The 18571-nt window shown below is 46.7% G+C and overlaps 1 protein-coding gene across 1 annotated transcript; it reads right to left on the bottom strand.

Annotated features, from left to right (window-relative positions):
- Window positions 1-592: 592 nt before the first annotated feature.
- prodhb (proline dehydrogenase (oxidase) 1b) lies at window positions 593-18408 on the bottom strand (the record flags this gene model as incomplete). Its single annotated transcript, XM_079734606.1, has 14 exons — window positions 593-783; window positions 1541-1629; window positions 3004-3102; window positions 3781-3956; window positions 4509-4655; window positions 6288-6380; window positions 6808-6889; window positions 7562-7635; window positions 8281-8397; window positions 8665-8729; window positions 9320-9469; window positions 9557-9591; window positions 11724-11932; window positions 18085-18408. The coding sequence occupies 14 exons, from the start codon at window positions 18406-18408 to the stop codon at window positions 593-595; spliced, it is 1851 nt and encodes a 616-aa protein (XP_079590732.1).
- Between the last annotated feature and the right edge of the window lie 163 nt (window positions 18409-18571).

Raw genomic sequence — 18571 nt, 5'->3', positions numbered from 1 at the left:
AGATCTCTCCAGAAGACCCCTCTAGGAAACCCCCAAGAAGACCTCTCCAGAAGACCACTCTAGAAGACCTCTCTAGAAGACCTCTCTAGGAGACCTCTCTAAGAGGCCGCTCTATACGACCTCTCCAGAAGACCACTCTAGAAGACCTCTCTAGAAGACCTCTCTAGGAGGCTGCTCTAGAAGACCTCTCTAGAAGACCTCTCTAGAAGGCCGCTCTAGAAGGCCGCTCTAGAAGGCCGCTCTAGAAGACCTCTCTAGAAGACTTCTCTAGAAGGCCGCTCTAGAAGACCTCTCTAGAAGACCTCTCTAGGAGGTTGCTCTAGAAGACCTCTCTAGAAGACCTCTCTAGAAGACCTCTCTAGAAGACCTCTCTAGAAGGCCGCTCTAGAAGGCCACTCTAGAAGGCCGCTCTAGAAGGCCGCTCTAGAAGACCTCTCTAGAAGGCCTCTCTAGAAGGCCGCTCTAGAAGGCCGCTCTAGAAGGCCGCTCTAGAAGACCTCTCTAGAAGGCCACTCTAGAAGGCCGCTCTAGAAGGCCACTCTAGAAGGCCGCTCTAGAAGGCCGCTCTAGAAGGCCGCTCTAGAAGGCCGCTCTAGAAGACCGGCCGGTGGAAGATCTCCCCCGAGCCCAGCCGGCGTTTCAGCTCCTTGAGCAGCAGCTCCCTCTCCCACTCGGCTCCCTTCATGAAGCCCCGGTTCTCCTGGGCCCGCCGGGACAGGTAGGGCATCACCTCGTTCACGGGCCCGTAGGGGACATACTTGTAGACCGGGAAGCCCGCCTGCCCTGCAACGCGAGAGGCGTGGGAGTCAAGGGAAGAGAGGAGTAAAAAGGAGAGAAGGGAGAAGGTATTAGAGAGGCGGTCTAGCTTAAAAAGGAAGGAGTTGTTAGATATAACCTCCGCGCTCGTGGAGGGTCTGGGAGGCTGCGGGATAAAAGGATGATTTAAAAGGTGAACCCACTGAGTCGGACCACGCAGAGAAACCTTTCACCCTCCCTCTGTGGGCGTCTCAAAAGAACAGACCTCTGTTTTGTGAGTCGGGCGAAGCAGCACCTCAGCACCGCGGGGAGACCTGCTCTGTGCCGACGAGAAAGCAAAGCAACGCCGACCGACCGACACGCACGCCGGCGTTCTCCAGCGCCCCCCCGCGGATCGGCCGTCGGTCGAGGACGGCCGCCCGACGTCTCGTGTCTGGGCCCGAAGCACCGACCCGTGCTGAAAGCGCAGCGTCGGGGGCCTGAGTCTGAGCAGGCAGTTTGTCGATGCAGACGGCCCGCGCTGAAAGGTCAGTAACCGGCGGTACCTGCGCTACAGTAGCCATGGCAGGTAAGACACCGTAATTGGAAAAAAAGTTTAAAAAAAAAAAAAAACAGCCCATCCAACAGGAGCCAGACAAACTGATAATCAATCTCAGCGCAGTGAATAGCTTAAGGTCAGCCGCGGATGGCTCCTGTTTTTATGTGAATGTGTTGGCGGATGATTGTGCAAAGTGTGTGTGTCTGCTGTGTCGGCATGTGTGGGTCAATCTATCTTCATTCTTACCCAGTGGGAAGCTGATCTGGTCGCACATGCCAAGTAGCTGGCCGAAGGAGACCTTCCCCTCCGCTGGAGCCAGGCCTAGCTCATTCATCCTGGGGGGGAAACAAAGTTTTAAACCCTGTAGCGCTTCAGGGAGAAGGGGAGCCAGAGGGCGGCAGAGAGCGACCGCACGGAAAGAGATAAGGTTTAACGGGGAACGCCAAGAAAAGTAAGTGGAGAGCGGAGAATAGAGAGGGAAGATCTCAACGGAGGCGGTGGGAACCCGGTGGTTTGAGAAAGAGAGATGAGAGTAAATAATACGAGACAGGAGAGGGAAAAACCCAGAACTGGGCGAGAGAGAGGAATGGAGGCCAGGGAAGACAAGGGAAGAGGGGTATAGATCATATGGATATAGAGAGATTTATACATTTATGTACAGGTGTGTGTATTCTCTCAGATGTCGGTAAGTAGCAGAAGCAGCAACATGGTGGATTCCATCACGAGGAGACGATCGAGGATGAGCCAAAGTGTGTTTATCAGGTGGATTCAAACCCATATCGATAGCTCCGGTTTAATCGGGGGAAATTTTCCACAACCTTTCTTTCATCGAGTTTGTATCTAGATTAACAACACGCATCTGTTTACACAAAGGGCACGGGACGCTCCCCGCCGTCGCTGCCTGCTGGCGCGGAGGGTCTGTTGACGAGTACCCTGCTGACATGTGCACTCGCATCCAGGCTTCAGGCTGCGGCCACGGCCGTGGTGAGCACTATCAGCACTGGATAATGGCGTAACTCCCGTTCAATGGGAGAAGGGCATGGGCTCGGAATCAGACTGCTAACGAAGTAGGCCCAGCGTGGCACTGTTTCAGAAGCCGACTGCTCAGACGGAGGAAATGTCTCTCGCTGCATCGCACTCTCACATGCGCTTTGAAGATGGATGCAGAATGTGTGCGAGTGTGTGGTGTTATTTCTTCAGTGTGTGGTGTGTGTGTGTGTGTGTGTGTGTGTGTGTGTGTGTAACCTCCTCACTGTGAGAATGTGTGCGTTTTTGTGTGTATGTGTAGTGTAACCTCCCCATAGTGTGTGTGTGTGTGTGTGTGTGTGTGTGTGTGTGTGTGTGTGTGTGTGTGGTGTAACCTCCCCTGTGTGTGTGTGTGTTACCTCCTCACTGTGAGAATGTGTGCGTTTTTGTGTGTGTGTGGGTCTGTGTTTGTGTGTGTGTGTGTGTGGTATGTTACATCCTCAGTGTGTGTGTGTTTGTGTGTGTGTGTGTGTTTGTATGTGTATGGGTATGTGTGTGTGTGTGTGTGTGTGGTGTTACCTCCTCAGTGTGTGTGTGTGTGTGTGTGTGTGTGTGTGTGTGCTACCTCCTCAGTGTGTGTGTGTGTGTGTGTTACCTCCTCAGTGTGTGTGTGTGTGTGTGTGTGTGTGTGTGTGTGTGTGTGTGTGTGTGTGTGTGTGTGTGTGTGTGTGTGTGTGTGTTACCTCCTCAGAGTGTGTCTCACGGTGTCCTCGTTGTGACTCGCCACCATCACATTGGCCTTCCTGCTGAGTGAGATCTCCTCTAGCAGGAGGTCCAGACACCTACACACACACACACACACACACACACACACACACACACACACACACACACGTTGCCATGGGAGGGTGTCACATGATGTCTAGCACATTCCAAGTTGCTATCTTTGCGCTCATCTCATTACAATAATAACACAAGTCGGTAATTATGGAACGTTCTGCCAAGAAGCCTGAACTCCCTTCATGGAACTTGTGATGTCTTTGTCTCGAGCTCATGGCCGAGCATTGGAACAGGTGTATTGATGAAACACAGTCAATGAGTTCCGTTCAGACCCAATATATACCATCCATCTAAGAGGATCCTGGAACGAGAGGAGTTTTGGAATGATATCCAAGACCAGAATATATGATTAATACTCAATAAACTGATCAGAGGTGTTCTTTATCAATACATTGTGCCGACAGCATATTATGGATTATGTCGGTGGCTTCAAGCAAAGCTTATCTGATTAATAACCATAAACAGATCAGTTGTGTTCTTTATTAATACATTGTGCTCACAGCATATTATGCATTCCGTTGTTTGCTTCAAGCGCAGCACATATGATTAATAATCAATACCAGATTAGAAGTGTACTTTATCAATAGAACCTATATCACATGTGGACGCATGGATTTAATCCAGAGGATCACGTCTTTTCGACGCCGGACAGCCGGACGGCTAAGGCCCCGCCCCCCCACCTGTGGTACATCCGATTGGTGGCCTGGTAGTCGGGGTGGATGGGGTCCTCGTAGCCCAGCAGCACGGCTCGCTCTCTCTCCTGGTGCATGTAGGCCCCCCGCACCACCTTGGCCCCCAGGCACCAGCCCTGGCGCCGAGACCGCTCCAGGTCCACACTCAGGCTGGTGAACGCCTCCTGAGAGGCCACGGGAGGACGGGACACGGGGCGACGGGAGGAACTGACGTGAAGCGCGAAGCGCATCAAGAATTCAGTTGAATTCAACTGATGTAAAGCACGACGTACGTGAAGAATTGAATTGAGTTCAGCTCACCGTGTGCCTCGTGCTTTATATCAGTTCACTTCAATGTTATTTGTATGGCCGGGTTAATCACAGGTCTCAAAAGGCTTAGCAGGCATTTTATTTATGACACACAAAGGTGTTCATGTTTACGTAGATGCTTCATGTTCCTTGTGAGGAATAATGACTGAATAGTGACCTTGAGGTAACCCTGTTAGGTGTAATATGGTAGTAGATAGTGACCTTGAGGTGGCACTATTAGGTGTACTACTGTAATGACTAGTGACCTTGAGGTGGCACTATTTGTTGTACTACGGAAGTGACCTTGAGGTAGCACTGGTAGGTGTACTATGGTAGAGAATAGTGACCTTGAGGTAGCACTGGTAGGTGTACTACGGTAGTGACCTTGAGGTAGCACTGGTAGGTGTACTATGGTAGAGAATAGTGACCTTGAGGTAGCACTGGTAGGTGTTGAGGATGAGGGGCTTCTGGCCGTTGTAGACCCTCTGCATCGCCAGGGTCAGATAGCTGATGGCCGGCTGAAGGTACGTCTGCTCTGCGTCCACCATCAGCCGAACACCGTTCTCCTCTGCGTGCTAACACACACGTGGCGCACACACACACACACACACACACAAATAAGCAGACACACACAAGCAGACACACATACCAATACACACACACACACACACACACACACACACACGCACACACGCACACACACGACAGGCCATCAGGGTTGATAACGAGAAGAGTGGTGCTTTATATTACCCACGGGGACGGCCATGTTTCTGTTGTTGAACGATGGTGTCATGTTAACTGAAGTACCAGGGACCGAGACACTAAATCTCTCTCTCTGCGCAAACACTTTAAATTAAGATATAATAATAACCGTCATAACTCGCGGGGCGACTGAAGCGTTGAACACAGGCTGTTCCAACGTAGATAGAGAGGAGGAGAACAATAACACTCCATCAGTGAAACACACGCGAGCGGAGCGCGCCACATCAAGTAGGAGAGGGTTCATCTGCATGGCCGCCGCCGGGGAGCGTTTGGAAGCTGTCGCCGTCGCGGGCTCCTCCAATGTGTTGTTTAGATTAGGGCTGTGTCTGTTCCTCCCAGCGCTTTATGAAGTATTGTTTGTTCAGAAGTGTTCATCACTACTGCGGTTGACAATGGGGGGCGAGCTCGCTCACTCACTGCTATCACAAACGTCTTTATAGCAGGTAGAGAAAGGAGCCGTATCGCAGGGTGGTAGCACATGATTCATTGTGCAGCGTTTGTGTGTGTTTATATATTCACCCCTGGTATTAACATGCCACTCTGGATTTACAGGCTTTTGCTTTTTGAATAAATCAATACTAGGTACTCTGCATTAGCATTTAGTGTGGAATAAATGTCAAATGGTGAGAGAAAACATTCGACATCCTCAGAGACACCACACTTCACTTAGGGAAAAATAATACTTTCAGAACGAAGGAGCTCCACGCTACGGTGAGCAGTGCTTCTACCGCGTCCCACCACTGAATGCATTAAGCTTGATATACTGAATCTATTCTGACAGTAACGTCCCCAGGGACACTAAAGAAATAATCACCCGCGTGCCATACATGCAACTATATGGGGTGCAGTGAAACATATCGAATGATGCCAATAAATAAACAGCTATATGGATTGTGGGTCTCTGCGTTCTGCATTTCATTGGTGTCTCTTGCGTCACTCGGACTTGTGAATGCCCCTGCGGCGGATGTGTCACTGGTGAGTGACGGTCTGTAGCGGGCGGCGTAGGTTTGATAAATGGAGAGTGACACGCTGAATGTGTTTACACGAGGTGACACCAGCGCACGTCTGCAGAGCCCACGGACAACTGGACTCAATGCTACTTATAGAGAACTAATCCCAGATCCACAAGTCCTACTATATAAGAGCAGAACCTCTGATCCAGCAGTCCTACTATGTTATAGCAGAACCTCTGATCCAGCAGTCATACTATGTTATAGCAGAACTTTGATCTCTCAGTCCTAATTCCTTGTGTTCTTTTTTTCCTGTAAAGCCTCTTCAGGTGCTTCGAAACGGCGCTCTATAAATCCGACCTACCATTACCAGTCCTATCATCAGCCCATGTGATTCCTACTGCGTGTGTTTTCCTGGTGTGGCAGGGGTCTGGCCCCCCTGGCGTGCAGTGAGTCTAGCTGTGTCTGTGTCTGATTGAGCAGAGCTAAACGTACCTTAGCCAACACGTCCATTCGCTGCAGGATCCTCTTCATCTGCCGCTCTTCCTCAGCTGTGAAGCGGTCCAACAGAGGCACCAGCTCCCCTTTCTGGAGCACAACGGACCACAACCATCACACCGGACCCAAACCGACACACCAGTGAGAACTACAGCCCCACTAAGGACCAGGACTCATCCCAGGGTGGATTACTTATTTAACGCTGTAGAATTTAAACCCATCAATAAGTCAAACCACTGTTTATTTAAGCTGGTGAAAGTAGTAAAATAGCCTTAAACTCAGACACTCATGAATTAAGCATTTGTTTTTGTAATTTCATCCTTTAGTTAGCATCCTGAACTCATGTGTAAAACATTTTCACTGTTTCTGGTAATGAACATGTCAATGAAGAAGATATTGCTACGTGCCTGTTCTTCCCAGACCCCTGCAAGAACTAATTTGTTGTAACATTTTTAATTAGTAATTAGTGAATTCATGATTTCCATTTTTGTTTTCCTGTTTCGACCCCCGTGCCCACCCCAACGTCTGGGACGATCAGCAGGTGGGATGTGTCGGCTCGGCTGTCGATCAGGCTGTCCCAGTCCAGCAGGTCTATGGAGCTGAAGACACAAGATAAAACCCAATGCAGGTTAGCATCGCAGAGGTCGAGCTAATTCATCTTTTTGGTTGTGAGTGATGGCTTCTTCATGAATTCATGAATGTCTGAGTCCATAAAGTCATCAAATAATTTAAGATATTTTAATTGGGAATCAACTAATTAATGTAATGCTTATCTCATATAAAAAAAAGATCATACAATCTAAGAAATATTTGATAATTATTATAATAACGGAAACAAAAAATATATATTGAGTTAGCATCATACAGCCATAACATCATACAACATACAACCACTAAATGCTTTTTTACTGACTGTATGCAGGGAAGATATAGATTAAATTATTATGTCAAATAAATATGCTGCTGTTTTAAGCCCTCCATCCATCCATATATCACAGGAGCCTAATCATGAAGCAAACTACAGTTTTTTAAAATGACACATTTATGAAATATTTCCGATCCAGGTACAAAGAAGGAGCTGGAATTAGCAGGGACCCTGAGTGTATTCAACGACAGTGATGAACGAGAGCAGGAAACGAGTGGGAGTGCATTTAGCCTGTGTGACCACACCGAGGGACTCAGTAGGAGGGGAGACATCTGCTGTTAACGTACACATCTCACAGGGAACATATCTCCCTCCTGGGGGTTAAGATAGCGGTGGATACAATTACCCAGACGAGCTCTGCATGGTGTCAGTGAACCAGATGTGGACGTCCCCCTCTGCTCCCAATCTGCTGAGAAACTCCTGAATAAATAAAACAGAGCAAAGCCTCTGGTAATGCATGTCTTCAGCCGGCCCTTATCCTAAAACAAACCCACTGCGAGACCGCCCCGATTCACACTTTTTGGGTTTCGCAACGAAAATCAGCCTGGCCTTGTCTGGACAGTAATTGATTTCCGTTGATGGCCGCCGCATCGCAGTGCTCAAGAGACTCCGGTAATAGATTACTGGAAGCTAAGCAAAAACATATTCTAATTGGCGGAAAAACTATTTGAACATAGTCTATTTCGGATAAAGCGCTTTTGATCACGCCGCAGATTGCCAAAATCGACTCAGTTGCTGCCATTGTTTTTTTTAAATTCGGCAGATTGCGGCTCTCATTGTCCGTGGTGGACTGAGATCCCTCCTGAGCACTGATTGGTTCTGGCATTGAAAACATCTTAAAAAGGCTTTTCGACAGGATTGTGGTCAGACTGTCAGACTGATCTGAGAGAAACCGAACGTAAACTCTGACATCGGGCGGTCCCTGCATGCTGCGATGGGCATCAACGAGCACTTACGCAGAGAGTCCGCTAACAAGTGGAAGGATAACTGATCAGATTTCCTCCACACTACTCTCCTGAAACCCGAGCCTGACGTCCCATTGGCAGTCGGGGAGAAAGCGCTGACCTGCAGTAGTTTGAGATCCAGCTTTTGCTCCAAGACCTCCCTGTTGCCGAATCCTTGCTGAGCCGCCAGAAAGCTGAAGAATCTGCGCCATTTCACCAGAACCTCGGAGAGCCGGAGCTTAAGAGGGAATTAAAGTGTGCGCGCGTGTGTGTGTGTGTGTGTTAGTGTGTGTGTGTGTGTGTGTGTGTTAGTGTGTGTGTGTGTGTGTGTGTGTGTGTGTGTGTGTGTGTGTGTGTGTGTGTGTGTGTGTGTGTGTGTGTGTGTGTTTTGGGGGGGGGTTGAGAGAAAGGACAGACAGGCCTTCCTCAGCACATGTCAACACACCCCATCGCATGCCATCTTTCTCGCATGCAAGCTTTTTAAATCCTCTCTCGCTGCACTCACCAGGAACTGAGGCCGCGCGAGCGCCGTCATCTTGATGGCGGAGAAGCCTTCCAGGGCGCCCCCACCTAGGAGCGACTCACACTGATCATCAACCGCCGCACCACAGTGCGACAGTGATTGCCACCAGGGGCAATCACTGTCATATCACATGTGTGTGTGTGGGGGGGGGGGGGGGGGGGGGGGGTAATGAAACACATCTCCTGACCCACGTGACCTAACGTATGGTCATATTATCCAAGCACAAGCACTTAACTGCAGCTCGCATTTGGTGTTGACCTTCGTTGACCTGTGACAACTCTTTATAAAGTAAAGCCTGTCTGGGTTTGGTGACTGCCGGAGAATAGGACTGACTATGCCTGCTACTCATTCTTGTAGCAGAGGCTTCAATTCCCAGTGAACTCATCAGGCGCATGTAACAGAGGAGCGGTGACTTGTGACAGGGCACCGCGCTCAAGGATGCTGGGATGTGGACTGGGCTGCAGACATCTGGGATGGAGCTGAGAACCTTTCTGCGGGGAGTCTTAGCACGCTAACCTCCGCTACGCAACCCTGCACCCAAACAATGGGACGGAGGTAATCAGTGAAGGGGTGTGTGTCGTTCACGCGTCACTTTGTGCTGGTGTTGACAGTGGTGGCGTGCTATTGTCTAGCTCACCAGATGCCCGGATGCACTCGAGGAAGGTCTCCACGTTGCGGTCGCACTTGGCTTCATCAGCATAGAAATACGTGCCGGCTTCAGAGGATCCCCCGCCACGCTCTCCACGCTGCGCGTTCATTCCGTGTTTGCCTTGTCTGTGGTCGGCCCCTGGGGTTCGGGATTGCATTTGCATTTGCAGTTACTTGAAATTACATCATGTCCCGGCAATATTGAGGGCACCACGGGGAAACATACCCGTGCTAGTCTTCCCCTCGGTGGAAACGTATGGGCTGAAAAAAAAAGAGTCAAATTTAAAAATAGGAATGGTTTTCAGTTGAACTCGCGCTGAAATAGGGGATCCACGAGTCTATAGCTTGTGTAAATAGTGGGTGTAAACAAAGACAATCTGGCGATGAGTCACAGGGAGGCAGGAAGGAGCTTTTTGCTTGTTATGAGGAGACGATAAGCAAAGTGCACGGCTGTTTTGATTGTGTTCATGATTGGTATAATTACATGATCTAAAACATTGTATTTAATCAGATTAAAGTACACTTTTCAATGTGCTCTGCATTGAATGTAGTGCTGCTCTAGGTTAAGACCCTATAGAAATACCAGTTCACGATTGCCAGAAATACCTGGGAGCGAGCCATAAGTCTGATAAAGGTCATGGAACTCAATGTAGTTGTCCACCCAACAACTGCAGTTCTGTGCCAGGGCATTATGCAACGATACTCTGTTTGTTATGGCTATCACAGCCTGTTCCCGCCGCTTTAATGGTGGACTTGTGTATCGCTATGCTGATAAAAATACCACAGCATTCATGGATAGCCAAGGACAGCCGAGGTGGGCTAACCCCAGAGAAGCTGTGAACTGGCCTCTTTTATAGCGCGGTGCTCTCCCTGAACCTTGCCAGCTAGTCTGAGGACCTCCGTCTGTCAGGGGGACAGTAGCACACATGTGCAGAGGCTGCCAAGATTAAAGGCTGGCTCGGGTTCGCAAAAAGTCTGGAGACGGAACACAGGAAGTTATTCATGTATGCGATTGGTTCCCTTCAGGGGCGGAAGCCTATGCATGTGTTTGCTGCTGCAATCTAGAATCAGCGGAGCGTGGGATCTCACAGACAGAGGATTCCCCCTATCAGGATCACCTTCACCGACATTCCCAAGAATCCTTTTAACCTCTGTGTTTTGCTGTCAGGCACTGACTAATGTCTCTGGTATCTTGACAGAGCGCTGCAGTGCCTGTCAGACCCTGGCCGTCCGGGATCAAGCTCACTTCCTGCCGTCAGTCTGTCTGGAAGGCCTTTGTTGGCTGTGAGAAAGCCTGTCTGAATGAGAATCTTTCAGCGGTTGAAAAGCAGACACCAACTCAATACCTCAAGTCTAACCTGACGCTTTGTTGAGATTGGGAGATATTATTCACATGGTGGAAATAAAAGGTTTGAAAGAATAACCACTTTATACTAAACTATGAATCGGCTCTAAAAGACGTTTCAAACAGTAATTGCTTTACCGTGAAACCTTGCATATTGTGCATCCGCTAGTCAAATCTATTTCTGAGTGAATTTCTGTGGATTTGATAATGGTGCTGCTTAAGTTAACAGAAATCGTATCGAGGTTACCCGATCTGACCTCTAAGAGCTGGAAATCCGTATGTGAGATAAGACGCAGTGCATTACCACCAGCTAAGCTGCTTCGGTAGAGGTACTTCGTACCATGGTGTCAGTAATATTTCCTCGGTACAAAGCTCAAACAGTGTTGACAGGTTGCTGATAACTACCCTAACGAGATGGTCTATGTCAGGCCCTATGAGATGGGCCTCACATCTTGGTGCTGGAAATGGGCAGACTGAGTGGTTTCTACGTTGCTTGTCGAGTGAGTGCATATTGGTTTGTCCCATTACATGACAGGACATTTATTCAGCTGATGCTTTCTTTAGTTCAAAGTAACTTAAAATAGGTGCATTCGACCGTGAAAATACAACCCAAAAAGTGCAAGAATCACGCAAGGGTGGGAATGGATAGTGATTTGCATGGGGGCAGATCAAAATGTTATATATTACAGAATGGTTCTGAAGATGATACATATCGTAAGAACATGCATCTTCTTCAGAACCACACTGTAATATACAACTGTGTGGTTCTGAAACTAATACATATCGTTATAGTGACAAGTACTTTCTTCAGAACCACACTATAGTACATTACATTGTGGTTCTGCAGACAAAACACATTGAAAAACACAAAACGTTTTTTCAGAACCACAGTTATAGATTACAGTATGGTTCAAAACCGAATACATATTGTTAGGACATGCATCATATTTAGAACCACACTCTAATACATTGCAGCGTGGTTCTGAAGACAATACATATGGCTGGAACCTCTAGACCTCCTGCAGAACCATATCCACACCATGCTTACTGCAGCATGTCCTCCTGGTTCTCCTCCGGGCTGAGGTCCTCCTCCACGCTGTAGTCCAGCACCGACCCCACCCCGAAGGCCTGGTTCTTCTGCAGCAGGGGCCTGATGGTTAGGTGGTCTTCCCCCGCCACAAACTGGCCGTAGAACGTCATCTTCATCAGCTGCTCGAAGGCCCGCTGGCCCATAACCTTTTTACCCAGGTCCATTATCTGGAGGAGACCGGGGACGACATGAATAATAGACGACGCTCAAAGACCTGCGTTCCCTTTATTTTAAAATGGCTGCCGGCAGAATGTTCCGGAGCAGCTACTGATTTAATAATAATAATAATACAATTGATTTATATAGGGCTTTTCTAGATGCTAAAATACACTTTACAGAGTGAACGTAAAATAATTTAATAAGAACATAAATTCCTAAAAAGATTTTAAAAAAGGAGCAAAGGGAGAGAAGGGAAGGAGGTTATGTGGTGAAAGCAATCTTAAGATTTAAATCAGTTTAGTTAAATATCCAGGTAAAAGCAATTGTACATTTATATACTTTCCAATTCACTAGACAAGCCCAGATGCGACCGAGGCTGGCAAGGCTTCCATTCTTCCACTTAAGGCCTAAATGATGCCGCCAGCGGCAGGCTGTTGGGCAGACACGCTCCTCTCTCTCCCCGGAATAATTAAACCACCGCTTTAATGGGCCCATAGATTCTAGGGATTTCGTGTGCTCTTAATAAGAGCGAAATTGGCTTGTCTGGGAATCTCTGCAAGGAAGAAACTCAACCTGCCGTCCACACACACACACACACACACACACACACACACACACACACACACACACACACACACACACACACACACACACACACACACACACACACACATATACACACACACACACGCACACGCACTAAATTAAAAGTATCTGTGTCCGCTCATGTATTATGTAGCTCTCTGCAGGATCGACTTCTATGTGTGGACCTGGATCTAGTCAACATAACGGCTTCCAAAACATGGGAGGGACGCTATTGCTGGAATGGATAATTCCGTTCTTAAAATAGAGCAGCTTGTAATAGGATACAAGTGTATACAAGACGAACTTGACTAAAGGAAACTTGGAAAGAGGAACACTAAGATAACTTTTAAAGAAGGCCTGAGGAGCGAAGAGGCCTCTATTTGGGGAGCTTTTTAGTTGGAGTAATTAGGTTCCTGGCATCTTGCAGGCAGTTTTGTTTGTTTGCAGTCAATACCAAACCAAAGCTAACTGGCTCCTGCAGTTCATAAATCTGGCCTATATAAATAATACTTTATATAATAAATGAAACTATTAAAGAAGGCTTTTACCAGTTGTAATTTGAAGATAAGAAAATATATTTTTTAATGTAGTTGCACTGAATGAATCCAATACCCCTTCAGAATATTGGGATTCGAAGGGCGGAGGGGAGTGAGTTTTAAATACCATGGGTCTGTATTTTACGACTTTAGTTATAAACGATTTCAATAGTGTTAAACTTGTCCATATAAGGTGTGTGAGATGATGTCACACTCACACATTACCTACATGTTTACAAGTTCCTTTCATTCTCGAAGTTGCAGATTAGTGTTGGGAAGTTCGACTCTTTTTACTGAATCGGATCTTTAACTCTCGGTCAGTAAATTGAACGAATCTTTTTTTGAGTCATTTCGTTCATTTCGTTCATTTTTACAGCGGGTGGCGCTGTAGCCCCCTTGTGGGCGTTGTAAAAAAGGCTGCGGTTCTTAACGCTTAACACTGAAGGCAACATGGTTTGCTTCAGCTGAGCTGCTGAATACACAATGTCACAAGCAATTCAAACCATGTGAAAACCTAGGAAAGCAAAAACACCACAATAAAGTGACTTGTGTCCTGTATCCTCATTTTGACAATTAGTAAGACAATTAAGTAAGACAAAAAGTATAAATAAATAAGTTCCTTAAAGTGTTACATGGTGCATTTATTGTGTCTTATTATTATTGTTATTACATTTGTTATTATTATTATATTTTATGGCAGAGTATAACACAAAATCAATATGTTGATATAATTTTCAAAAGTATTTATTTATAAACACACTTATAAACCCAAATCCAAACCAACAACAATATTGCACAATTAAGTAAAAGTAACACAAGTATATTAAGCAGTTTAAGTCCTGCTCTAAGGCAAGTTGGCATTGAGAAACACAAGCTCGCGGACCTTGGAGGGGCTGAGCCTGTTCCGTCTGTCAGTGATGATCTGCCCAGTCTTTGAGAAAATTCTCTCAGAGGGCACAGATGTGGCCACAATGCACAGTCTTGTCTTCATCACTTCACACAGACTTTTAAATACTGGAGAGCACATCCTCCACCATGCCAGAGGGTCTGATGTGCGGGGTAGGAGTGGCTCTGCAAGGTAGGCCCGTATCTCCATCATGGCAGCAGTTGAGATGCTTGATGTGGCAGAATTGGATGAAGTGGAAGCGCTGGTGTTTGCTACCCTCTCATCGAAGTCTTCCCAAAACATGGCCCCTGCGCTGGCAGCCGCAGCAGGATCTTGACCCTCCTCCTCCTCCTCACTGTGACCAGGGTGATGGTGTGCTGCAGTAGCTGTAATCCTCTTTACAGCATCATCTGCTGCCTTGTCGTTCACTTTGTGAACGACAAGGCAGCAGATAAAGGTAAAGATAAAGGTAAAGGTAGCCACGAAGATCTCAATTTGCTCCACCTTGCTGAACCTCTTCTGCATCTCTGCCATCAGACAGTCCACCAGTTTTTGAACTGGTTCATGGATGGATGGATTCCTTTGATGGCGGGCAACAATCCTCTGAAGACCCCTTGCCATCAGGATCACTTTGGAGGCAGTCACAAACCTACAGACAGTTGAATTATTCAAATGTTGTTCTTAAGAGCAGTTATAACAGTGTACTATTACAAAGTCAATGTCATGCTTCTTTGTTAACAGTAAGGATGCAGTTAAAAATCTATCACTAACTATAATTTTTGTTTAAAATATGAAGTTTGTGCTTATTATGTGCATGTACATTGAGAGCAAAGTTAGATAGGAGTCAAATTCATTTATGTGTACACTGATTCATCCAATAAAAGTGATTTTAATTTAATATAAACATTAATCACTTTATCTACATACCTCTCAGCGCTCACTTCAATGGTAACCTCCTCAAAAGGCTTGATAATGCCCACTGTTTCACGGGCAATTCCCCATTCCTCTGTGGACAGTGTGGATAGCGGTGCATTGATAAGTGCCAGGGTGGAGATGACTGGATCTTTCACTTCAATGAACCTTTGCAGCATGTAGAATGTTGAATTCCACCTTGTAGCTACATCCTGCTTCAAACGCAGTTGCTCCTGGCCCATCTGTTGCTGTGTGGCCTTCAGCTTGTCTGAAGCAACTGTGCTTCTGTGGAAATATTCAACCACAGCTTTTAGTTTTTGAATTGTGCCCTGAACCTCCCTAAGTGCAGCTCTAAGAATGAGGTTCAACACATGTGCAAAGCATGGTATGTGGTCCCAGTGCAGGTGATCTCTCAGGGCTGCCACAATGTTGCTGGCATTGTCTGTGACACAAGCTACAACTTTGTCTATGACACCCCATTCGGTTGAAACTCTCTTCAGCTCACTTGCCAGGTGAGCTGAGCTGAGTGTATGAAGGGTCCAGGGTCTTTGAAAAATCTTTGAAGCCTTTGTCCTCAACGATGGAGAATGGTTGATAGTCACAAGCTATCATTTTTATCAGTGCTTCATCCAGTTTGATCTGCCTGAGCGGATCCATTGGCCTTGTTACATAAGTGCCCAACAGTGTTTGTTGAGGCCTCCGTGGCCTAACTGCTGCTTGGGTGGTGGTGGTGGTGGTGGTGGGTGCTGCTGGTGTACTGGATGTTGCAGAAGCTGTAGCCAGTGTTGCAGCAGCAGCGATTGGAGGTCCAGATGAAGTATTGCTGGTGGAGATATTTGAAGCTGCTGCAGTGGCTCCATCGTCACTCTCTACCCTCACTTGTGCTAACTGCACAGTTGGATGTGCTGCTTTCAGGTGCCTTCTCAAATTCGAAGTGCTTCCTCCTTGCACTGATAAAAGTCTTTTGCAAATATTGCACTTGGCTTTGGTGGCTGAAATTTCACCAAAGTGGTTCCAAATGTCACTTCTTTTCCTGCCACTCATTTTCCTGACCTGCTCAGACCTCTGTTGTTTGTGTTCTGATTAAACCTGACACCTAATGTAAATGTATGGGGATGAGTGAGGGATGGGTCACTGCCCCCGCATGGAGCCTTGGATGACGGGAGCACTCAATTTGTGGGACAGGATCTCATCACTCCTAGTAGCCCAGTCTGTAAAACATTAAATTGTGACGAGGTGAAAAGCTGTCTCATGAGAGTCAAACAATTGACACTTTTCACACCCTTTCATGCCAAACATCAATTAGCTCAGGCAGTGGAAAAGAAATATATAAATAATAACGTCAACTTCCGACGTAAATCAGATTTTGCCTAGCCGATGCCGTGCGAACAGCGATACCGGCATATGCCGTGACTGTAACCAAGTGAACCCCGTCTTGCGCTGTTAAAGTGTGAACGCTGACAGTGTGTGACAGTGGTCTTTAAACCGAGATGCAAACCTGGTCTGTGTGAGCTGCACTTTATCAGAGGCTCTGAAGTTAACATTTATGGAGGATTTGTCGTGCTTTTTCACCTCCTTTCCTCTTCCGATCCTAAATGGTTGTGTCTGTCACCGCAGCAGCAGAGCAGGGTAGGGGAGAGCTGGGTCGATTATTCGAAACACGGGACGATTGAAACACAGTTTTCCTCGAAAACCGCATGGCTTTTACGTCGTCACTACGTTCAGCACGCAAGACTGACCAACCCCGGGAAATTTACGTCCCACCGTTCAAATGTTATCCCCCGAACCTGTTTTCGAGAGCGCTAAGTAAAATCCTTCCTGCGGTAGTGTTTTTGTAATAGATAGTTGTGTTTTTTGTTTCATGCCATAATAATATGACTATACAACAGATGAAAAAGACGTTTAACTGAAAAGTGTTTCAATCGACCCGGCTCTATTAGTATAGCGCAGGTAGACTTAAAAAAAATATTTCTCATTATATTGTAGCGACCCTGGGACATTTAAATAATTTGTGTGTTATGTGTTGCATTGTATTTCGTTGTCCGTTATGCAAGTTGATCTATGCGCTTGTATTGCAATGTTGTTCTTGTCAATCAGTGTGGGGGCGAATCATTAGGTCAGCTGGGGGAGGGGCCTTGGAAGAACTGGAGGGTCGGGCCTGGCACGTGCGGCTGACCGTGCGGCGGGTTGGGGAGTACGGGTTTTTGCTTTGTGTGGGATTTTCGCCGTGGTTTACATGTTTCAGTGACCTAGTTTGGTGCCATTAAAAAGTTTGTTCCAATACCGATGACTGGACATCGTTATGTCAGCGAGGTCATTACAATATGTTTACTTTTTCTCCCGACATGTCAGAGAACACAGATGTGCAGAAAGTAAAGAAAAATATGAGCAAAAACGCATTGTAGACGAAGTACATGAGCAATTAAAGTTCAGAAGTTTAACTATATATATAATATAATTCAAATTAAAAAGATTACAAGAACTGAAGGCCACTGATTAATTATGATTTCATGAATGAATAATGTATTATGATATTTTATTATTCTATGGTAGAGTATAACACAAAATCAACACGTTGATATAATTTTCGATTTATTTACGTATTTATTTACAAACACACTTTACATTATATAATCTATAACACTATACACATCTACAAGAAGCGAAGACCACTAATAATTATGATTTCATGAATAAATAATGTATGTCGGGTTTCACGTGACAAATGAATGAACGTCACAAATCAGATATCATTCATTTCCTTGTTCGTAGCTGGCCTACAGCTGTCACGTGACAAATGAACGAGAGACCGATCCATATGAACGAATCGTATGAACGAATCGTATGAACGAACCGTATGAACGATCCGTATGAACGATCCGTATGAACGATCCGTATGAACGATCCGTATGAACGAACCGTATGAACGAACCGTATGAACGATCCGTATGAACGATCCGTATGGCTGTCACGTGACAAATGAACGAGGACCTGAGTGAGTCGTGAACGAATCATTTCTGCTTCCTCTCCTACTGACTGAGCTTATGCAGCTGCCTGCCATGTGGCGAGGTAAGGTACTGCATCAAAATGAACGAATCACTCACTGAGATGACTCATGACTCCCGAGTCATATGAAAGATTCGTTCATATTGAACGAATCGTTCACGAACGACACATCACTATTGCAGATACATCTCAAACCACACCTGCAGCATAACAACAACCCACAATAATGAATTACCTCTTTATTCTTATCCACCAGGATGTCATAAGAGCAGAGCTTAAACACCACTAGACTTCTGAGGAGCTCTAAAGAGTCCTTGCTCTTGTACGCCTCTCGTGTGTGCTCGAAGTCCACGGAGACGCCAGCAGCGGGCCGTGCGTCGCCTCTTCCTCGCCGGGAGGGTCGCTCCCACGGCGGCTTGGGACGCGCGGTGTCCCGCTCAGCTCCGGTCGCGGCGACGCTGGAGCCGAGTCGTGTTGCGTTCAGTCTTTTCAAATTTGGTCCCAAGTTGAACCCCGTCCGGCGGGTCAACCCCTGCCCCGTCTTCACAACATACCACATTATACTGTGGAGGTCACACGGGCCAGACCCAAAGCGTAATTTGAAGGTCTGAACACGGAGCGGCTCCGTGCGGGTTCAGGTGGTTTTCAGTGTTGTCCGTTTCCACCCAAAGGAGCACATTTAAAAGTCACCGCTTTTAAAACAGACCGAATGTGGACGCGCG

The sequence above is a fragment of the Pollachius pollachius genome (genome assembly GCF_949987615.1).
Source record: "Pollachius pollachius genome assembly, chromosome: 1".
NCBI classification, from domain to species: domain Eukaryota; kingdom Metazoa; phylum Chordata; class Actinopteri; order Gadiformes; family Gadidae; genus Pollachius; species Pollachius pollachius.
Note: the sequence above shows the minus strand (reverse complement) of the source record. Positions and strands in the feature narration are given on the sequence as shown.